The following is a 24078-nucleotide window of genomic DNA, read 5'->3' as shown; positions in this document are numbered from 1 at the left end:
TACTCTCCTGAAGTTGAATATTTCTTTTGAAGAAGGAAATCGAAGAAGAAACGTCTGCGCAGTGGAGAATTAAATTGTGTTTCAGCTTTTTTTACCTTGTGATTCCAGCGTTATTCTGTATGCGTATGTTGCACAGGCGATACAGTGTCAGTACAGTCAGCACAGGTCGACACCCAGGATCAGGTCTCCAGTTCAGTATGTGACCTCATGTGGACTCTGGTCCCAGTCTGCCCTTCAGTTCCTGAGTTCGGCTGCTGACTAACGGACAGGAAGCATCATGAGGTCACAGTGAAGCTGACCTTTGACCTGTTGGAGAGGAAATGTCATTTCATCCTGTTAGACATTTGGGTGAAATTTTGTCATAAGTAGTTCAGGAGTTTTGAGTTTAAGAGTAAAAATGTGTTTTGTGAGCTCACAGTGACCTTCGACCTCCAAACTCTGATTTGAGATATGAAATTCAGAGTTCAAAGTCATGGCTGTCACTGGCACTGGGGGCATAAAGAATTTGGTGGTGGAGACGTGTCGGCCATCTTGGTAATATAACTGACTGTAATGTTCTTCTAAACGCTGTGTCGTTTTTCAGCCATCGGATGGATTTTAATGTCACATTTAAAACTGGATCTTATTTGATATGAATAAACAGCCTAATAATTCACTCAGCTGGATCGTGATGGAGCTCTTACACAAAACATGTGGCGCTCTTGTATTGATCACATATTTTCTTATTTCCAGATGTTACACACTGACGTCTAAATGTCTTTTTTCTCTCTTTTTGATCCCCTTTTCAACCTCCTCTCCCATCGTCCATCACCACCGCAGCACGTGAGTGAGTTTCTGAACCATTATGGCTCCTCAAATCCCCACAAAGATGAGGCCTCGTGCCAAACTCCCTTTAGATGTCACGCTATTTAAGTAAATAGAGCTCTGACAAATATTTACTTCAGTCCAATTACCTGCGGCGGTGGTGTGAAATGAGTTTGCTGCCTGTGTCTTTGATCTGCGTCTCACTCTGTATGTCTTTGACCTCTCTCATGGCTGCTCGCGATCCGTGGACACGCGTCTCTCTGAAGGGGGTAAGTCCTCTTTAATGCACCTTTAAAATGTACACAACAACATATGAGATACAAATTTGGTTAAACGGGTGCCAGCAGCTTCGCGTGGTTTCAGAGAGAACCAGAGGAAAACGTCCTCCAGCAACGAGACAAATCACATTTCTCACATGCGTGATGGAGGTCAGTTCACTTCAGCAGCAGATTCATGTCTGTGGGCTACAACACACACCTGCTGCAGGCAACATATAAGGATATAAGGCAGAGGGTTTACAAGCAGTGTGTAGGGAGAAAACTGTGTCTTGATTTAGTGACTCAATCCTCAGTGTTGGTTGTTTCCTGCATTTCTGTGGATTTGCTTCCAGATGTGAAGTGTTGATCCTCAGACTTGTTGGTGATCATCAACTACTCAGCTTGTTTGAAGCTGCTACTCAGTTTCTGTAGCTCCGCCCCACTGGTCGTTCTGACTGCACTGATTGGACTGTTTTTCAGATCACCTGTGGAGTCTGACAGCAGCTCGGAGCCCTCTGAGCCAGTCAGGGTGTGGCGATGGCCTTAAGGCCTCTGAGAGGTGGACTCTCAGGTGGTTCTGGTCCTCTCTGTGTCAGATGCGTTCAGCTGTCTTCTGCTTTCAGATTCCAGTCTAGCTGACCATTCAGCCAGGTTACCTGCATCACAGCTGATCTTTGTGCTGGTCATGCAAGAGTCTTAACAACAGCCTGCAGACTTTGCGTATCTTCAGTGAAATCCCATCACACACTTTTTCTTTTGTCTGTTTTATTTGAGGAACAGATACCAGATTTAGAAAAGTTTACCTGGCAGTCATCAGCACGGTGTGAGCCCAGCAGTCGACAGCTGGGATGTCCAAACACTCTACTGAGAGATAAAACCAGTGAGAGCACAGGAAACACTGGTGATCGCCCTGTTGTCCAACCTGTTTGTGTAACCTGAGTGTGTGTGTGTACGGTGTTATTACTACCAACGATTGTCAGAACTATGAGAACTCTTCCTTTATTGGTGTGGCCTTCAGGACTTCAGGACTGAAATATCTTAACGACTCCTGGCTGGATTGTCGGGACTTTTGCTTCTCGTCTCCTCCACCTTTTCGTGGTGGAGAATATTTCTCATCTTTCATGCACAGAACGTAAAAACCTTGTGCCAGTTTCACAGAACTGATTCCAGATCGTCCATGTGCTGAGAGCTGGGAGTCAGCCAGCGCAGAACGCTCAAACATCTTGGATCAGGACTGACGCCTCAGCTTGATCCTCCTTCAGTCTCAGGACCTCCTGCCGACGTGGCCTTTACCTCCTGATATGAAGCTCAAAGCGCATTTGAACACATTAAAGCGGCTCAACCTTTCAGCAAAATGTCAAACAGGCTTCGGCGTGCGGCCACAGAGACGTCTTCGTGTCACCTGCATCGGGGACGTCCTGCTTTTCTGTGTCTGACGCATTTGGATTCCTAAAGGTGATCATTAGGAAGCCTCTGCTGGTGTTTAGTCAATTTTTGTCCTAATAACATAATGCATCAGTTACAGGAAGACTCGTCTCATGTCGGTCCCACACACAGCTTCATTTTCCATCCTATAGACTCCCAGGTGTGACGTGCGTCTCACTCTGAAGGTAAAGACGTTGACAGGACGGCAGCCTGTGAGGAGGAAGTGACAGCGCGGCGTTTGATGGCTTCTTTCTGTTCTCCACATCAAACAGCCTCCTGGGCCCACTTAAAGTCAAGTTGGTGATGAGGGTTTAACAGCGCGGCTCCCCGTAAACTACAGACTCGTTCTCTTAATCAGCGCGGGCTTCAAACCATCTCCTGTCATTTAACTCCGCTGTAAACGCCGGACTGACAGGCTGCCACACTGACGGCAGCTCAGGCTGACGGGCGGCTCGTCCGCTGGGACTCGTCGGTGTTAATGTGTACAAACGACGACTCGCAGGGACGGCAGAGAGGACAGCGAGGATGAGGACTTCCTGTCAAAGAGGCGAAATCAGAGCAGACAGGCGGACGGACGCCGAGACGGATTCTTTCAGACAAACAGGGACGCCAAAGAGAAACTATCACCGTCATTGTAGCTGACAGGCTCCGTCTTTTATAAATCAAATCAAATCTGAACACACTTTGGTTTCATGCAGCTAAAGTTCTGAAACAACAGAGAAAACTCCAGTGTAAACAGCTGAAACATCCTGCCCATCAACACCGCAACACAACTACACCTCCTCGTGCTTAAAGGTGCAGTTTGTAAGATGTGGCTGCAAGTTTAGTTGAAAAGCTTTAATAAATGATAAACAGAAAGAAAAGAAGGTACAGAAACAACAGTGTTATGTGTACTGTGAGGCAGAGATACATCATATAGACAAAAGTATTGGTATGGACCTGTTCCTCGGTGAAGGGAAATCTTAATGCTTCAGCACACCAAGACATTTTGGACAATGCTATGCTTCCAACTTTGTGGCAACAGTTTGTTGAAGGCCCTTTTCTATTCCAGCATGACTGTGCCCCAGTGCACAAAGCAAAGCTCCATAAAGACATGGTTGGATGAGTTTGGTGTGGAAGAACTTGACTGGCCCACACAGAGCCCTGACCTCAACCCCATCCAACACCTTTGGGATGAACTGGAACGGAGATTGTGAGCCAGGCCTTTTGGTCCAACATCAGTGTGTGACCTCACAAATGCTCTACTGCATGAATGGGCACAAATTCCCACAGAAACACTCCAACATGTTGTGGAAAGCCTTCACAGAAGAGTGGAAGCTGTTAGAGCTGCAAAGCTGTCTGTGTGTTTACAATGAGACGTCATTAAAGTCCCTGTTGGTGTGATGGCCCAATGCTTTTGTCTATATAGCGTACCTACAGAAGTTAGCATGCTAACCAGCTAGCCGCAGCCTGTCCTGACTGTAATACCACTTTATATCTCTAGAGACGAGCTTCACAAGCTCTCTCAAAGTTTAGTCCCACAGTGGAGACATTAAGGTGGAGGACCACAGTTTGTCTTCTTAATGCTGTGTGTTCTGTCCACAGGGTTACACAGCCCTCCACCTCGCCTCCATTCACGGCCACCAGCACGTCGTCCACGCCCTGATCAACACCTACAGTGAGTGAGTCCACCTTAAACTCTGACCAAAGCAGAACTTTAAGGAAAAACTGCACCATGGCACATGAGCGTCATGTTGTGTGTAAACAAATGTAAAAAAACAAACGTAAACAAAGCTACTGCAACTTTTCAGATCCTGTAAAAAACTTTCATTTCAGCTGTGTGTGTGTGTGTGTGTGTGTGTGGCTCTTGAAAATTAAAACAGGAAACACTCCCGTGTCTCCACACAACACAGATCAGAGAGAAGAGAAAACAAAACTAAATCAATTCTGCTTTGACTCGTTTGATAAATACTGAATGCAGAATATTTGGACCACAAATCATCTTTGTCATTGATTAGATTTAGTTTTTTCCTCTGTATTTGCTGTAATTTGTCATCTCGTGCAGTAAAGTGGATTAGAAAGATGTTGTTATACTGTTATACTGACTTTTGTTCTGTCTGATTGTAGCTGTGAGGATTTTATTCAGATTTAAAATTGATATTCACACGTTCAGAGGCGAGCGGCGAGGGATTCTTCTTCTCCACGCCTCAGAGGCTCTCTGAAAGGCGGAGAGAGCAGCGATGCAAATCGCCTCTGCCACACAAAAGACCCACCCAAACGCCCTGATTGACAAGTCTAGTCCAAACTCTGATCACACATACACACACACACACACACACACACACACACACACACACTCCTCAGTTAGAGCAGAGCTTCCTTTTGGCTGGCTGGTTCATGATGGACTCCTGATGATCCCCGTGGATCTCCGGCGGCTCCCCGCACCTCAGGTTGATCCTCCTTGTAACCACGGACAGCGAGTCAGAGCGCACGATTCAGCATGGACACACATGTCCTGCAGGGTCCCCGTCTCCAGACGCAGAGATGGCTCCATATGGACACTAAGTGTGTGTCTGAGCTGATCCGACCTGCCAGTCAAAACTCAGGGCCTGTGATTCATTTAAACCCAGTTTAAAAACTCATTTGTAAAATCACACGAATGTCAGCACGCGGTGAAAAGACATGATTTAGCTAACGTGTTTAGTGTTTTGTGAGCGCTCTTCAAAAAGCCTCCAAAATCAGCCGTAAACTGAGCTCTTGTTGATTCACGGCTCAAAGAAAAACCTGCAAGCTGAGATCTGGTTTGGTTTACGTGCTGGCCGACTGAGCGTCACGTGGAGTCCAGTAATCCAGATCCTGTAGTGGCTCTGGGGGACCGAGACGCAGAGCTGGTGTTCACAGCTCCTGTCAGGAAGTCTGCTGGAGTTTCAAGGGACTGGAAGATAATTTGCGTGTGTGAGAAGGCAGATGTGTGTGTGTGTGTGTCTGTGTGTTGTGGCTGTCTGTTGTGTCTCAGCGTCAGTCCGTAGTCACGGCCCGTGAAGGTGAGGAGGAGGCAAACTGAAAGCTGAAACTTCTACTCTCAAACGTTTGACTGAAAAACTTGTGATTGAGTGCAAGTCAGAGAATTCATTTGTCCAAAAGCCTTGTGGGAAATGTAGGACATCACGACGTGTCTGTGGACGTTCTGTCTCTCCCAGGTCGTAACCATCCAAAGGAGACTGAAAAGAATCCAGCTGGACTTGGTTACGTGTCTTCGAAGGCGAGACTTGTCTGATGAGCGTGAGCTGAACTTGGATGAGAGGCGAAACGGCGATTCAGTCTCCTCGAGGTGCAACATCACGACCTGATCAGGATCATGTGAGATCATGTGAGACGGGGGGTGCAGAAAAGTTACCAGCAGCACTTCCTCACATAGAAGTTCTGACTGAGTTGAACTCGACTGCACGCCGGAGTGAAGATTCGGTTTCAGGGAGGCCTCCTCGCTGCAGCGGAGGTGAGCTTCTGTTTCTCTGAGAAGCAGCGGTGGCCCTTTAAACTGCGTTTGGTGGAGGCGGGCGGAGTGTCGGTGGGAGGTAAACCGTCTGTAATGACCAGAGTCGGTTACACTGTGTAACCATTAGCTTCTCAAAGTCACACCGAGGAGCACAGGAGCTTCTTCCTCTGTACTGCAACATGACGACCGCTGAGTCTCCAACGTCGTCAACGCGAGCCGCGTGTCCTGATTAAACCCACCGTGGCTCTGAAAACTCATACATCATCCTCCAAACAAACACAAACAAAACAACACGAACGTGGAGGAGACACCAAACGTCACCCTGGACAAGTGACCAGGAGTCAAATGTTCACACGTGTCGGAGAGCTACACCCGAACCTCCACCTTACGTCCAGCTGCTAAAAGTCACATCTCCAGGTGTGAAGTGTTTCTGACGGAGGGAGGAGATGGACGAGAGCACAGATGGTATAAAAGTTTCTGAAGAGCCGCCGTGAACCTGCTTCAGCCTGGTTAGTCCAGAGGAAGAGCACCGACTTCATGGACGCCCTGTAGCATCAGTCGGTGTCTGTCCCCGTTCTGAAAGAGTTAACCTTTTTTATCAAACAGTCAAAAATGGAAATGAAAACAGACAACACACTCTGTCTTCTTCACTCAGATTAGACGGCAGCCTTTCTGTCTGCATACTGAATCAGACGTTTGTCAGGAAACAGCGGATGTGGTGTCATTCATCCTGAAGAGGCTGCCGCCGACTGTCCTCAGTGAGAGAAGAAGGAGCTGTTGACCTTTCTCTGTTCTCCCCCTCCCTCCCCCCCTCCACCACATGTTATCTCAAATAATTACCCTCCGCCTCTCCGGGACTCTCCTGGGCCTCTGCAGCCTCGTTCTGAGCCTCTTGTTTGCAGAGGGGGGCGAGGAGCGAGGAGAGGGATTTTGACGTGTCCGTCAGGCCTGCAGCCAGGAAGCCGTCTGCTAATTAGCCACCCTGGTGCCTGTGAAGACCCCCACATGATGGAGTGCAGGTCCAAGGATGTGTTGATGAGAATCAGGAGGGAAATGCACCCTCAGTAGCTGAACTGCATCGTATTTCCTGCAGCCATCGATACAGTGAAGATATTATTTTTAATGACCCCCACAGGTGAGGTGGAGCTGCTGTTTCTCTGCACCACAAAGTCCACCGGTCACCTGGGCAGGTGGACCAGGACGACGGCCACGTTACTGTGTAAACCCAGCTGATAGTTCACCTCTGAACAGGAGCAGACTGTAGGAATTCAGACGTCTGCTATCGATGCTGAGGAGTGAAGAACATCCTGAAGGTCCCTGAAGGTCCCTGCAGGTGTCGTTGGAGGAGCGTTTTATGGCTGTACGTGTTTCTGCCGACGGCGTCACGCTTCCCGCTGACCTGCAGTAGTTTTCCTCTCAGTGCTTTTCGGTTTTTCGACCGGAAGCCTTTGGTGTCTCCTTTGACGTCGTCTCTTTGCTTTCAGTGTCTCATAAAGCCGTGTAATAAATATGTTAAGAAATACACTTTGAAATGAGAACCGGGACATCCGGGGGGTTTTAGGACGCATACGATGTGACGTGTCTGTGGTCGCTCCTCCTTCCTGTCGCTGTGCTGTGATGCTGTCAGTTACACTTCAGATGAAAAAGCATTTTGAGACTAACCAGCCTGAAAAAGTCTCACTGTGACTTTTTCTCTTGTTGCCATCAGGTGCTAAAACAAACATCAGAGATTATCACGGGAAGATGGCTGTCCACTACTGGAGCGGCTGCATCGACGTCTTCAACAGACCAGACCTTCAGTCAGGTGAACAGGAAGCTTTACCTCATGTGTTATCTGGTTTTCCCTTGTATATTTATGAATTTGTATTACTGTAATACTGAAGCACGTTTGTGGTCCAAGATGAGCATAAAAAGATGAAAATGTTCTCACGGTTTTGATTGGTTGAGTTGGTGTCACATGATTGTCTGGAGGCCCATCAGCTGTGTTTGTATCTCCAGGTGGGAGGTTGTATCGGGGAAGACAGACGCAGCGTCACGTCCTCCCGTCCTTGCTGCTGTCTCGTTCTCGCAGTCAGGGACAGCTCGACCTGGAGTTTGGGACGCTGCCTCAGTCTGCTTCCCACGACGTGTTGGACTTTTAGCTTCCTGTTGGACAAAAACACGAGACGTTCGTACCCTGAAGCTTCTGTACGCTCCTGAGGTTTTTGATCTTTACTTTCAGGTTCCTGGTGCTGCAGTCCTGTGAAAAGACCCGAGTTTGTGTCCCATACTGCCTGATGTTCTTTGAAGTAGCAACAGATTGAACAGATTTCTGTGATTGTCCTTCTCATGTCAGCTGTATTGTTCTTCATGTAGAGGAGTGAAACTGCGCTTCTCTCAGGCCCACAGTCAGGTAAACAACACGGTCAGGACAGGATAGACAATAAACTTACAAATAACGACAACAAGGCACAAGACAGGTTTAAATGTCTTCCGTCTTGTTTAGATTTCACAGTGATGTGGGACAACAAATCAACCAATCGGCTGCTCGGGCGGGACAACAGCTATTTTTTCATTGCAGCGACAGAATTCAACTTTAATGACCATACTGTAAAAACGATGGGGACTGAGGTCATTTGAATGGGATCATGTGGGATGTTTAAAGGTTTGAATCCCCTCGGGAGACGTGCGTTTCAGCTTCCTGTTGGTGTGAAGCTCCAAAAGGATCAGACTGAATGTCCTGCTCGACTCCATGAAGAATCAGCTGTGAATGTCTGACACGGTGAAACACGTCTCAGCCTCATAAATGTCTTCATTAGCTTCCACTCCATCGGCTGGCTCACAGCATAAAGCTCATTATCTGCCCTAATAAGGCAGACCAGCGCCGTTTGTGTAAATGATCGGCGGGAAATGAGCGGATTGGTGGGAGGACACACTTAACACTAATAACAAACGCTCAGTTCAGTTAATGTGGAAATTAGCAAAGCACTGCGGCGATGCAGCCCATGTGTGACTAAAGGTCTTTGTGAGTTAATGGGAACATACAGTACACACAGCGAAGTGGAAATTCAAATGCATCATCAGTAGAAAGCGAGCCAGAGGCGTCGGGTCCATCAGAGAGTCCAACACTTCAGGCGTCTGTTAGAGACGCCTGACAGCAGTATGGACTGCAGTCCTCGCTGATAGCGCCACCACTGGTCCAAGCTGTGAGCACACATTTGTCACAGAAAAGACTGTAAAATTAATTTTTAAATGTAATACGATGGTAGTAAAATATAAAACATCAAGTTTGTGTTCTGTGTTTTTAGTCCACATTTAAAAACCACAGAGTGACAGCGTGGACATCAATGGACTGAAGGTCACTTCATCTGAATGAAGTAATGCGGGATAACTCAAAGACTGTTGGACGGCGTTAATAACCACATGGAAGAGAGCGTCCGTTGTCCACATGTTAGCCCCAAGAGGCCGATTCATTGTCTTCATTCAGCAGTTTATCCTCAACATTCATACGTGTGTGCAGACCCCCACCCCACCCACTGAAATTAGATGGAAGCCTGCAACAAACTCCAGTTTCTTTCACTGTCTGTTTGCCTGGTAACCAGTGGGCCCTCGTGTCCATAACAGACTGGAGTCCCCGGCTTGGTCACGACCTCCTTGACAAGATTCATTAGCAGTCGCTCGTTGAATAGAAGCAATGGCATCAATCTGCATTTACAAGCCCATTTCCTAACAAGAAACACCATTTTACTGCCCTGTGCGGCCATTAATTTCACCACCTCAGCTAATCAACAGCTATTTAGCAACAAAACCCAGCGAAATGGAGCCTTTTCAAAAGCCGAGTGGGCACTGGGAGTCTTCATGATGTGGTACAAAGCAGCTGCATGGGAAGTGAGGGGCGGGGGGTGAGTGATGTCTGCGGAGCCTCCAGCGTCCCTCCTCCTCGATGGCACAACAATGAGACGACCTCTGAACTTCTCCGTGGCCCAGCTGAACTCTGACCTCCGTGTTTTCCCACAGCTGTCACCTCTCACAAAGCCTGCGAAGAGGCCGTCCGACGAGGACGTGTCGGCGCTGCGTTGACGATCGGCGTTTAAACCCTGAGAATGAAAACAGAGCCATTAACTCATCGCGGGTCATTGTTCGGCCCAAAATGGCTGTCACCATGACTCCCGGTCAATGGGAAATGGAGCCTAATGAGCTGAAAAGCACATCAAAGGTTTACACAATGAAGGCGATCCCAGCAGCCCTGCGATGTGTTGCTGCATGCAGCCGGAGAAGAAAGCCTCCATTGTTCACAGACAGTGTCTGAGTCTCTGTGAGGGTCCGTCTCTGTGAGGACACTGCCTGCATTCACTTTTTTATTTATGCGCTCATTGAAGTCCTTCTTGTGTAGTTTGGACGCATTCCTGTGGGGTTTCTTGAGCACTTTAAGTCAGTGATATGGGAGCTGCTGATAGAAAACTTTAAAGTCGTTGAGTTACTCTTCCTGCATGCGTCTTGCCAAGCGAGAGGCAGTCCCAGCTGTACACTTTGTCCCAAACTGTGTCTGCGTGGAGGAACTAAATGTGCCACACAGCCAATGCTAGGAGCTAACGGAGGCTAAAAAGCTCAGCAGAGCTGTAGATGGTTTTCTGTGTGCTTCACATTACAGCTAATCAGTCCAAACACTGCAGAGTGTCCCTCTGCTGACTGCAGGACTGCAGGTCAGTGACCCCTGACCTCCCGTGTATCATCGTGTTTGTCTGATGTTGCTCACTCATTGTTGATGACTTTCTCCCACTGCATCAGCAAGCTGAAGTCCCACGTCCTTCACAGTGGAGCGTCAGTGCCTGACAGACTGGCTGTCAGTCACTGACGCTGGCTGCTGCCATCATGGCGTGATGTGTTTTCTTGTGTAAAGGTGTGCCCAGCAGGCCTGCAGAGAGCCAGGAGTGAAGCTCTTAATGAGCTGCAGGCTGCAGCCTGACAGACAGTCAGCGCTGATTAAAGAGGACGACCAGGCCTGGACACCATTAGTGCACACTGTGACGCTCTCAGCTGCTGCCATGTGGGAGGAAGTCAGCGCTCAGAAAACCACTGTGATCATGACACACATCAGACAGGAGGACCAGGGGACCAGACTGACAGGAAAGAGGAGGTGGTGTCAGGATGGAGACGTGGAGCAGAGAAAGGTTTGTACAGTTGGTACGATGTGAAATCTAAAGCGTTATGGATGGATGTGATCACTTAAATCTGCAGGTAACACAGCCCGCCCTGAAGAGCTCAGGCAGTCACATGACCGGTGACATCATCACTTCAGAGAGTCCAGCAGATCATTGATCACTGATCAAAATATGTGAACATGGTGTCCGCGTTTAAAAACACAGAAATTCTCCTTTAAAGCAAACTTCTTCCACTGAGTTAGAAGTCTGAAAAGCGTGAAAAGTTTCTGTTGTTCATATTTCGATTCAGCGGTTCTTCCTGGTTTGTTCTGGACACTGTGTGATTGTTGGAGCCCCCTAGTGGCACTTAATAGTACTCACCATAAAAACAGGAAGTGGCGTCTCTGCGACTCTGTGTCCTCTGTCGTTATGAGACTTTTTAGATTTCTTAGATTTCCACTGTCAGTGAGTGAAGTTGTTAATTTGTGAGGTATTGATGTAAAGCGCAGTAAGAGTCATTTGTTTGCTTTATTAGCTGGAGTCATGTGATGCAGATAAGCTAACGTTAGCTAGTCTCCTAACCTAAACTAATATCCTATGCTAGGTTGTTGGCTTATTTATCTTTAGTTACTGAGATACTTTACCACAGCTGTGTAATACTTAGCTTCATGGCTGTGATTTCAACATTCAGCTCAAGAGGAGGAGGAGCTGCTTAAGTACACCTGAGGAGCGAGACGCTGCCCCTCCTGGAGTGGTCGGAGAAGGTGTTTAACATCTCTACACGGTTATGAATGGAACATAATGTGACTCGTTTGTGTTGCATTTTGTTTATGGTTGCTTCACGTCCGTAAACAAAAACAAAGCAACAAGATGCCTCCCAGTTTCATCGCTCCTCAACACACCAGTTTATCAAATTAGTCCAGAATATTTGAAGTCGTTTGGGTTGTTTCTCCCTGCTGTCGCTGCTTCTGAAGTCTTTATGACAAAGAAAGATTTACAGTTGGCTGCTGGCCTCTAATGGTTACTTAATACACCCGCAGTCCCAGACGATCACACAAACCTCCACAGTGCAGTAAACGTTTATGAGAGATGACAGGCGAAAATGAAAGCACTTATAGCCTCAATAGGAAAGCAATCAGGGCTCCATTATGCTCAGCTCGGCCTATCTGGATAATACTCACTGAAATGCCTCCTGCTTTATTTCTCTGGGTACAGCCGTTCGCTTCCTGTTGCTGAGATGATTAATGCAGAAAATCTGCCATCTGTATGTAAATGGCAGCAGGGGTTGGCATTATTTATGTAAGCAGGAGAAATGTGTTTTAGCTGCTGCAGCCAGTGAACGACTGACGGAGAGGAAAGCAGCATAACCGATGTCACAACAGTCGGTCAGACGGCTATGGGATGCTGACGGGGACAAACCTGCGTCTGTTGGAATAAATAAAAGGAATAATGAAGTCTGACGTGCAGGAGGCGTCTGAAACCTCAGGCCTTTATTATCTGATCTGAGAACAGGCCACCAGTCTGGATTTTGAACAACAGTCAGTAACTGAGCTGTAGACAACATTAAGCTTCAAACGATCAGACGTCACACTGAGAGGCTGAAGGTTTCCTTCCTGTAAACTGAGCCACCTCCAATGACGATCCAGTATGAACGACCAAACATCGATAAACCATCATCATCAACTTTCAGACATGCTTTTATTCTGAAATAATAAGAAGATCCCCACGTGTCTCAGCATCAGCACCAGGCAGGTAACGACAGGACGACAAGATCTCAGGCATCGTCTCAGATCCACTGAAGGAGCTGAGTTGTATCAAATCATATCGTGAACAGTGCGCTGTTCAAAGAATCGACCTGAGAGTACGCAAAATAAAACCATTTCTTCACAACAAAATAATTACAACAAATCCAAAGAAACAGGCGGTGCAGTCGGCGAGGACAGCAGTAAAGACTGAGCTCAGGTGTGTGGGGACAGGAGGACACTTTCAGGAAAAAGAGCAATTAAACTTTACTCGTGCAAATAAGTATTCTGTAGGTTGTGTGAATTGACCCTTTAAGCGTTATGGCTAAAGCATGAACGTTATATTCTGACATTACTGATGTGGCTAAAAGCCTCGTCTCAATGTGACATTCAGGCTGTGAGCAGCACAGTCAGAATCCATTCGGAGCTGGACTTCACCTCGTCGCCCTGCAGTCAGACCTCCATGTCGTTTCTGAACTGATGTCAAGAGCTCAGTTAGTTGATCCTCCACCTCCCCCTCCACCCGGCTCAGCCTCGGTGCAGCAGCCTGGCCGGAGTCTCGGCTCGGCTCGAGCCTCATCCAAGGAGCTTACAACTGTAATTAAATCATTAAATTCCTGTCTACGCTTCACAGAGCCGAGCCAAATTGACTTCCCACCAACCTCATTTTCTATTTGAACACCAAATAATGATTTTCTGCCAGTCTAATTACAAAGCTCAACATCTGATCAAGCCGGCATCCGGTGGGGGAATTATCACATGGGGCCGGCATTAGACCTCATTACCAACTTGAGTGCAAAATTATTACATCTTGTAATTGGATGGGGATATTTATCAGCAGAGTGTTGGCCTGGACGCCCAGTCGCTGCTCTGTAATCACACGCTCGACTGAACCGCACCAAAAGTCAAAGTTTACCGGAAAACAAAGCAGAGTTTAAGTGATCTTTAACTGAAGTCAGACACGTGGAGAAGGACTGACCCTGCTGCTGTCGCTGCTCACCTCTGACCTCTCCGCCGTCGCCTCAGCCCCATCTCTCCGAAAGGCGTTACGGACCACGTGCTTTCTCATGAAGCTTTTCTCTAATGCTTTCAGAAATTTAGTTTGTGCTCAGCCTGAGCGTGAGCTAACAATCACTGTCAGGTACAGGAAGTGATCAAAGATGCTAAAAGTGTCTCGGAGAAAAAAAGAAATCGTCTCATTTCCCGCTGACTCCACAGCCTCACAACTGTAATCCAGAGAAGAAGCTGCGGTGTGTGTGCTGGATGACAGGAAATCATATGCTAAAGTGTACTGCTGACTTTAATTTGTAGGAAGAAGGAGCTAAAGGAGTGTGAAGAGCTGAAAAGACGTAAAGGGAGTTGGGCCTTTCCTTTGAATGAAAAGTGTTAAACTGTGTTACTGCTGAACGTTCAATCCATCCAATCCAAATAAGAAGTAAATTTAATGTGCAGATCGTAAATGCACTTTTCTCACACTGATCTTTAGCTTTAGCTCGTTTAGCGGGCGGAGCTCGTCAGTATGAAGCTCTGTGGTCGGATCGGTCTTGCCAAAATGCACCCTGGGAGTCGTAGTTAACGTGATGAGTTTCATGTTTCGTGTTTACAGTGAGGAGCGTTCAACTCCATCTCGTCAATGACATCAGTGGCCAAATCCCACGTTTTCTAATGTGTGTCATGTGATGATTGTCCCGCACTGTCTGTTCTGAGGACGCTCTGTTTGATGGACATCTGTTTCAGCCTATCACAGGCCCCCGCAGCTTCGCCAGAGTTACTCTGTGATCATGTGTTGGTGGAATAAATCGCAGGAATAAAAGGAAAAACAGAAACTCCACGAGGGGAACATCTGATGAATTATAAATGATCCATCTAACAGAATCTGACGCTCATCACTGTCACCTGACTTTAACAGAGCCTCATTGTTGTTAACTGTTACACAAACCAGAACAGAAGAATTACAATTAAACTCAGTTGTGTGTGTGTGTGTGTGTGTGTGTGTGTGTGAGATGCTCAGGTCTTCAGCCTAAATGAATTCATCTCTCAGAGGAGACAAAAGCTGAAATCCACCGTGAGATCCTGTAAAACTCCACATCTAATTCAGTTTCAAGGCAGCTGCACGCCTCAGTCAGAGTGTGATCACTGAAACTAAACCGTCCAGTAAATTCTCTGCTCCTCACACAGTTTTGTGTGCTGATTTGTTAGATTTTGCAGCTAAGATTCTTCTTCTGCTAACCCAGTGCAGCGGGGAGCCAGCAGACAAAGCTTCTATCAGGTTAGTTTTGTTTGTTGTCCCTGTCTGTCTGTCTGTCTGTCTGTCTGTCTGTCTGTCTGTCTGCCTGCCTGTCTGCCTGTCTGTCTCTCTGCCTGCCTGCCTGTCTGTCTGCCTGCCTGTCTGCCTGCCTGCCTGCCTGCCTGCCTGTCTGTCTGCCTGCCCGCCTCTCTGCCTGCCTGCCTGCCTGTCTGTCTGCCTGTCTGTCTCTCTGTCTGCCCCCCCCCCTTTGGTTCTGAAATGTCTCAATAGCTTTGGGGTGGACTGTGATGAAATGTGGTTCAGACTCCCATCAGAATGAAGAACTTTGGTGATCCTCTGACTCACCGTCACGTCAACATTTTAATGTGTTCAGCACTTTGGCATATTAAGTGGAAATGTCACCTAAAGTGAATCAAACTTTGCTGCGAGTGGTCCTGAGGAAGAGGGTTTCTGATTTTGAGATCATGTGGGGACCTTTAGCCCTCAGCTGCTCCCTTCTGGGTTAAAACACCAAACTGTGGATCTTAACTTTTACTCCAAACTAGCAGCACTGCGATATGGACTCACCTGCTGAGGAAAACATGCTTTCAGACAGCCGGCCTCTCCTGTTGTCTCCTCTCATTTATTCATGTGGTCTGTGGTCCTGTGGATGAGAGGGGTCATGAAATATTCACCCAGACAATAAACACTCCCAGGACGGACCGGAGGAAGAGGAGGACGCAAACACTGGGATGAAGGGAATCCAAGAGAAAATGGATCCTGTTTTTCCAGGAAGCACACAAGAAAAACAACTGTGTAGAAATTCCCCTCACAATAAACCTGCTTGTAAACAGAAGTAGAACAACTGAGGAAAGAGTCCAGTGGAACAGCAGACTCTACCACTGATAAGAGATGAAGATCTTACCCAGAGCGACTCGAGAGAACGCAGTGAAGATGCTTTGGCAGGGCAGGATTAGTTTGGCTTGTTTCAGCCCTTCAGGGACTTGAACAGCAGCTTCTAAAAAGACTCACATTCGTAACAAACACAGACAACCAACCCCAGAAGACAAAAAGCAAACATGGACTTACTGATGGGTTTTGCAGAGCCTATAACGATGCATGTTTGGCCAGAGATACTGCAGCGTAAACCTACCCAGGCTGTATGAGAAGCAGGACAGAGCAGCTTCTGTTGGCATAAACTCTGACAAACGTTAGCTCCCACAGGATGGATCATATTCTCTAGCTTGACCTCCAGGACACAATAAATCTGTCTGATGAAATGAGTGTCTGCTCCTCACTCATGACTTCCACATTTCAAACATGTTGGGAGACACGAAAGCATAAACATTCTGTAATCATTTCCGGTTACTAAATTGGACACACTTTATGACAGCGGTAAGAAACCTTTTCATGTTTTCCTTCAACTGAACCATTTATCATTTAATCAGAGGCACAGATTGATTTTATAGACCGATAGTGAAGATAAAGGGACACAATCGCTAAGATGATTAGCGGAGATGGTCTGTGCAGAGGATCCACTGTGTGTTTTTATGGAGGAAGATGTACCAGCCTGATATGATGAGCCTCTGGCTGCAGCTCGCAGGCTGCTGGGCTGTGAAATGTTCACCTTTTAAAACACAGATTGTATTAAATCACAGTCACTGAAGTCACTGTGTTCATCTGAAGCCTGTCGGCACGGTGGCCTGTTGGTGGCTTTGGCTCAGTGTTTTGTTTGGTTTGTCTGATCATAAAGATTTGTGTAAACCAACCGAAGTCACTGTGCTGGTGTTGGCGGTCGTGACAGACAGATCACCTGTGCTGAACAACACCTGGGCCTCTGTAGCTCTTGTCAGGCTGACCTCTCGGCTTCGTCGCCTGCTCTGCTGGAAACACGCCGGCCGGCTCGAGGAGCAGAACCAGGCCGGCGTTCTGATCCGTGGCAGCTCCTCAGATTGTGCTGCCACAGAGGGAATCAAACAGCTGACGCTGGGGGTCTTCGTTTCTCTTCCTTTTGAGGAAACGTGTTTTTAGCATCTGATGACTAATCATCGTCAGAGAGAAGACAAACGTTTACAGGCGATGCTGCTGTAAGGCCTGACTGTTCCAGCTCTTCTTGTAATTACAGCCAAGCTATTAAAACAAAAGCAAAGAAGTCCGGACTGCAGCGTCTTTACAAACCTAACAAGCATCGTGATGTGGGGCTAAGGAAGCTGCTCATCAGTTCATCCATCCATTTTCTACACCACTTGTCCATCAGGGTCAGGGGGCTGGAGCCTATCCCAGCTGACTACGGGCGAGAGGCGGGGTTCACCCTGGACTGGTCGCCAGCCAATCACAGGGCCAACACACAAAGACAGACAACCACACACTCTCACACTCACACCTCGGGACAACGTAGAGCAGCCAACTAATCCAATGTGCATGTTGTTGGGACTGTGGGAGGAAGCTGGAGAACCTGCAGAAAAGCCATGCAGGCACAGGGAGAACATGCAAACTCCACACAGAAGGGCCCAGACCGGGATTCGAACCTTTGTGTGGAAATAAAATCAGTGTGTTTTCATTTTCAACGCTTTTCGGTTTTCCATTTCAGAATTTTAAACTTCACTTTTCATTTTCAGGCTCTTGACTGGTTATAAACTTGAGGTTATGAGCAGTTTTACTTGTGGTACTTTGAGTAAGATTTTCAATGTTGTACTTTGTACTAACACAGTACTTTTACTGTGATACTTTGACTGACCTCAAAGACCTCAGCAGTGGAGCTTTAACTGACCATCACTGGGATGAATGAAGTAAAGCACTTTTTTCTCTACACGTTGTTCCATCTGAAACCATAAAATCAGGAGACCGAAGCACCGCTGCAACCTGCAGCACAAACTCCCGATGTCTCGATAACAGACGAGCCCTGTAGCCTCTGTGTCCAGCAGGACGAGTCCCAGAGGGGGGAACATGACAAATAACAAGAACATTTGGGTGTATTTGCATATAATCTGAAGCTGGTATCTCAGTTAGACTGTGGCCTCCAGCTTCATCCTGCGACCTCGATGAAGGCCCAACACAGCGTTACGCTTTGTCACAGACAGAAGAATTAGAGTCGAACACGGCACCCTGGTCCTCGGCTGGAGCACACTTTCATGATAATTAGTGTGATTTCCCTAATCGTGTTCCCTCAGTTTGTAGCGTAGAATGAACACAGCTCAGATCTGCAAAGTGACTCCGCCTCATCGGCCATGAAGCCACATTATCACAGCGATGACGTTATAAATCAAACGACGGCTAATTTACCTTTGAGAGGGGGCGATGACAGCAGAGCGAAGTCAATCTGGCTGACATGATAATAAGTGGAAACGAGGCTTTGGACGGCCGTCATGACGTATATCTTTCAAATGTAAATAACAGCCTGCGTGGCGTTCTGTGTGCCATACGCTGCCTTCATGCAACATTAGCCGCTGCTCCCTCAGCTCAGCCTCAGTCAGGACTCGCCGTGCACGCAGCCATTTACATGTCAACAGACATCTGTGTGCGCTGATAACAAATGGCTATTAACACAGTGAGCGTCAAATGGGCAGCGCGTGAACCCAGCTGATGGCTCTGATGGATGCACCAGACCACCAACAATAACCCTGACATGTGGCAGCAGGAAGAAGGCCTCACATCCTGTACTTGAGGTGGTCACCAGAATAAAATGCTGGCAACGTACATTCCTGCAAACCCCGGGTTAAGATTAGGAATGTTGAGATTACTTGTAAAAGATGTGATTTAATCATCATGAGGAGGAGGAGGAGCAGGAGGAAGAGGAGGAGGAGGAGCAGGAGGAAGAGGAGGAGGAGGGTGGGGAGGAGGAGGAGCAGGAGGAAGAGGAGGAGGAGGAGGAGGAGGGTGAGGAGGAGGAGGGTGAGGAGGAGGAGCAGGAGGAAGAGGAGGAGGAGGGTGAGGACCTTGGCTGCCAACTGAGAGACTGCAGTTTGAGGCCACTTCAGGCAGCGAAACACTGGGACCATTTCTGTGTGTTTGTGGTGACAACACAAGGTTAAACGGCAGAAGAACGTGAGTTTTTCCCTGCCACAACCAGGAGGTTTTTGTGCCTAAAGCAGACCTGAAAACTGACCATGAAGAAGCATAAAGTTTCTGTCATTCGTTCTGCTGGCTGGGCTCAGATACAACTGCTGAAAAATCTGCTGCTGTAAGTAAAATGTGGCATACAAAGTAAAGGTACAGTACAGGTATTCACTACATGAAGCTGACAATACTCGTGTACTTTAGTACACTATTACATTAGTAATAGTGTTTTACACTTACATTGTACACAAATGAAGTAAATCTTCTTGTGAACAGCTCATCTGTCAGTGAGTAGTAGTGCAGTGTAAAGTGCAGTACTTCTCTCTGAAATGTACTGAAGAAAGAAAACAGTGCTGTGTATAAATACACGTAGTAACATTTCCGTATTAATCTGGTGTGATACTTGGGCTGAACTACAGATAAACGTGACCAGGACTGATGTGTGTGTCACGTCTCCTTTCTGCTGATAAATTCATTTGACTGCCAATTAAGCAGAATGAAGGGATGAACAAAGAGCCGCAGTGAAAGTGAGGCTGAGGAGCATCACACACACAATAAGCCGTCTTCAGGAGCCTGTCACCTTTTCTCTCTCTATCAAAGCCCAAGCCCGTCGTGGGCCATTTATTTCTTTATCTAATAGAAAATAATGACACAGAGTGTGTTTGCTGCCCGCTCTGGCAGCCTGTGAAGACCTCCTGAGGGGGAAAGAAACACAAACACAATAAGCATAAAGGCATAAATGCGAGCGGCGGTCTGAGTGATGGCCAGCTTGTTGCTTATCAAAGAGCTATAAATCTCCACAGCTCAGCCAGAGATGAGGACGGTTATCACAGCGAGGCAGAGGCGCTGACAAACAGCCTGTGATTTATAGATGGAAGAGGAAGAGAGCAGCTATTTAGGGAGACAAGATGCAAGGAAATGGGAAAATAAAGGAATTATGGTGAAAGGCAGCAGGAGGATGTTAGTGGGCCAGAGGGGAATGGAAATGTTTGCAGAGGTTCACTGAAGGTAGAAATGAGGTTTTTAAAGAATGATGTCATAAAGCCTGAAGGCTTCCTGCTGACCAGGATTCGTCTTTACGAGCTGAGAGTTGAACCGGGACCGAAAACACCCGGATGCACCTACGAGCAGGACGCGAAAGTTTAGTCATTAAGCTTCAACTCTGACTGGTTCAGAGGTGGACGACGGCCTGGGACGACGGTCCTACGGAGGCTCGGCGGGACAAACTGCAACCGGCTAACAGGTGTGCATCAACACCAGCAGTACAAACACAGGAGAGGAAGAAATGTGCACAGGATTGTGGGTAATATGAAGAAGAGGAAGGAGAGGAAGAAATGTGCACAGGATTGTGGGTAATATGAAGAAGAGGAAGGAGAGGAAGAAATGTGCACAGGATTGTGGGTAATATGAAGAAGAGGAAGGAGAGGAAGAAATGTGCACAGGATTGTGGGTAATATGAAGAAGAGGAAGGAGAGGAAGAAATGTGCACAGGATTGTGGGTACTTTCAGCTCAGCCAGGAGACATGCAGGCATCCTTAAAAGATCTTTGGACTCAGCCCTGTTTTGATAATCGATTAATCATTTTTAAGAAAAAGTGCCCAAATTTCTCACATTTCCAACAGATCAATCGGTAGAGAAAATAATTGTTAGCCGTCACGTTTTCTTTTCCTGATTTTCTGGAAGTTTGTTTAAAATCCACATACTACATCACCATCCTTGTTACTGCACCACATTTATCTTCCAGCTGCTGTTCCCGATTGCAGAACTAAAAACCTGTAATGATTTTATGAAATGCAGTGAATGAAACCACATGACAGCATGTAAAATGGGTAACATGACAGTAATGCAGCGATAAAACTTCACAACTGCAACACTGACAGCCTGATTTGGGTTGCAACGAGCACTTTCAATGCTTTGAGAGTACAAGGCTGTGGCTTGTTACTAGCACTCTGAAACTGCAGTACTACTACATTTACTGAAGTAAAGCACCTGAGTACTCGTTCCACCTGTAAACAGGTCAAAGTCGGCGTCGCAGTGAAGCAGCTCCATTCAGATGGATGCTCGGTTCGGGTGGAGGAACTCGACTGATCCTGATCAGCCGTCAGCAGACTGAGGGATCTGATGTCCACCAGGCCCTGAACCACGAAGAGCACAGCGAGCACAGAGCTGTTCACGCTCACTTCCTGTCACCACCTCGGCGCTGTAATTACTCTCAGCGCCTCCCCCTGATGGGCAGGTAATATTTCGAGGCCTCCCCTGCTCTCATCACCACCCGAGTGACAGAACTGACAACAGTAAATATAATCCGGATGGTCACACAGCCCCGCGCCCCACTGATCATCCAGCTTCAGATCGGCTCTCAGCCCCGAGCCGTTACATCGATAAATTATTAATGTGTGTCGTTACCTCCAGAAGAGCGTGTGGTTTTATTTGTCCTGGCGTTAATAAGTGGAGGGAGTAAAGATTCAGCAGCTGCCTGTGCAGAAAGCAAAGCGACTGAGCAGTTCATTACAGGCCTGAAAACAAATGAGGGGCCTCGCTGAGCTCAGACACACCGACTGTCACAGCTCGCTAATGAAATGCTTGATTTGTTTGTTTTCTCTCTCGACACACCTCAAATGTCACATCCGGCCAAACACCGGCTTCCCATTAGCGGGGCTAATTAACTTTGCAACTGTCAAGCTAGCCGCGGCTAACGAAAGTGACAGCGAGAGGCGGCAGAGCTGAAGGCTGCTAATAATTCAGGAGGCTAACAATGGCTGACACCAGCCCCACTTGGAGAAAAAAAGGAACGCCGTCGACATCAAATCGAGTTATCTCACCGCGGGAAAAAAATAAGCAGGGGGGATGCAGTCTCATGGTGGCGGGTTATTGGCAACGGCGAGCAGGGCTTTGTTCCCGCTGCGTGAGCCTCCTCCGGCTCGCTCCGTCACCGCCACTGAAGACTCTCCACCTAATGATGAGGAGTGGCCGGCCGGGCGAGGCAGCAGAAGATTACTCCCCAGAGAGCCCCGGGAGCCCCGCCGCCGTGATTTATGACATATTTATCTGTCTGCTGTCAGCTGGACCGGCAGACTGAAGGAGGCTGAATATGCAGCTATAATTGTCAATCATGGAGGAGATTGAGAGGCGCGCGAGGGCCGTTTTCATAAAGGAGGTGCTTAGAGCCGTCACATACTAAATGAGAATGATGGCCTGCGTTCTGTGTGTGCTTAGATATCCACTCCTCAGATGAGAATATTATTCATATTCTTCTTCCCAGGCGTCGGAGGCGAGCTGCTCCGTGTGCCTGCGGACTCGGGAAGCATCAGTCGGCTGCAGCGAAAGGCTCGACGCTACGACAAGGTGAGCTGGGACGTTAAATAAGCACACACGGGTGGAAGACACAAGGACAGGAAGTGAAGTCACTGAAACAAGAGGAGAGTTTACTTTCAACAAACATAAGAAACTGACAAGAGACACAAATCTGAAGTTATGTCTTTCACTAACCTGCGTTTCGTTTGATATTTAAGAATTTGAGCTCTCAGACACGTCTGAAGCCTGACAGTTTTCTTATGAGCGCTCATGAACCTGAAAGGCTGCATATTTAACAATGTTTCATGCGTGTGCACGTTAAACAGCTGTCAGATGAATGCACTGAAGTCACTTTCAGATAAGTGAAGTCTGTTTGAGGCTGTCACAGATTTTATTCAAAACTAAGTCAACAGGAAAAATCTGCCCACTGGAAGATCATGCAACAATAATATCAAATGAGGCTTAAAGATGTACTGTGGGTTTATTTAACATCTGTGACATGAAAATCCCTGAACCTGCTGGTACCTGCCCACACCTGTACACCCATTCAACATGTAAAAGACATCTGAATGGGTCAAGACGTTCAGAGAGATTAAAACTGAGAGCTCAGAGACGTCTCAGACTGCGTTTCCTGAATAAATATCTGCACATTTCAGTCCAGTTTACAGCAGCACGTTTGATGCTGGTTTAATACTGAGCTGCACATCATCAGATTAAAAATCCTGCATCTCTCAGTCGGTAAAATGCACTTAATAAAGAGTTTAAACTGTTTAGATTGAGCAGCAACAAACAAATAACCAGTTTAAAATACAGAAGACAAATCCTGGAACAATCGCCTCAGCTCACAACACATCCAATCAGACAGAAGAAAAACATTTTGTGGAAACGAAACGGAAGCAAAGCTCCGTTGGTTTCTGCAGCTTCGTGGATCTCTGAGACTGCCGGGGCGAGAGACACCGAGACAGACAGCAGGACAGAGAGAGAGAGGGGAGGGAGGGAGGGAGGGAGGGAGGGAGGGATCCCAGGGCCTGACAGAGGGCCTGATTACAGGGAGCGCAGTCAAGTGGAAAACTCATTAAACAATGTATAAGCCTCTTAATCAAATCAATAGCCAAAGTAACTCCAAACTGATAGCTCTTATCAAAGCTCCAGTAAAGCTGCAGTTGTCTCTCCATTTTAATTAGGAGCAGAAAGGCCGGCCGGGATTTAAGAGCGAAATAAACAAGAAATGAAGATGTTTGTCTCTGCAGTTAAGCAGTTTAGGAGAAGAAGACGAGGACGACTGGAAAAAGAAATTGTTTCGTTCCAAAATCAACAGAAACAAACAAACTCTGGCGTGAAAGTCAGGCAGGAAGTGAGAGGACGTCTCAAAGTGATCAGAACGATCAGACGTCCAACTGAAGGAAAAGTGATTTGTGGACAGGCTTTTCAGGGACCGTTTTTAGTAGATTAAAGTTAAAAAATGACTTCAGCACGACTAAAGGTGGCAGAAATACGAAGCAGAGGATGAGGAGGAAGAGGAAACAAACCCTAATTTCATTTTTTAAATCAGTACAACTACAGGAAACATCATTTCCCCCCGCAAACCGTCCGGCTCCGACTCAGATCTGTTACTCAAACTGGATCGTGTTTCACTGCGACTGCGACGCTCACACCATCACAGTCGTCACGTTGCGTT

At 47.2% G+C, this 24078-nt stretch overlaps 1 protein-coding gene across 1 annotated transcript in view; it reads left to right on the top strand.

Annotated features, from left to right (window-relative positions):
• LOC124062343 (ankyrin repeat domain-containing protein SOWAHC) overlaps positions 1 to 9223 on the top strand; it is a 34050-nt gene extending 24827 nt beyond the window's left edge. The window contains exons 9-11 of the mRNA XM_046395031.1: positions 4071 to 4143; positions 7670 to 7765; positions 7960 to 9223. Coding sequence (XP_046250987.1) covers positions 4071 to 4143; positions 7670 to 7765; positions 7960 to 8102 — 312 coding nt within the window. The 3' untranslated portion in view covers positions 8103 to 9223. The remainder of the gene's footprint in view (positions 1 to 4070; positions 4144 to 7669; positions 7766 to 7959) is intronic.
• Positions 9224 to 24078: the final 14855 nt, after the last annotated feature.

This window comes from Scatophagus argus, chromosome 7 (genome assembly GCF_020382885.2).
Source record: "Scatophagus argus isolate fScaArg1 chromosome 7, fScaArg1.pri, whole genome shotgun sequence".
Classification (NCBI taxonomy): Eukaryota; Metazoa; Chordata; class Actinopteri; family Scatophagidae; genus Scatophagus; species Scatophagus argus.
Note: the sequence above shows the minus strand (reverse complement) of the source record. Positions and strands in the feature narration are given on the sequence as shown.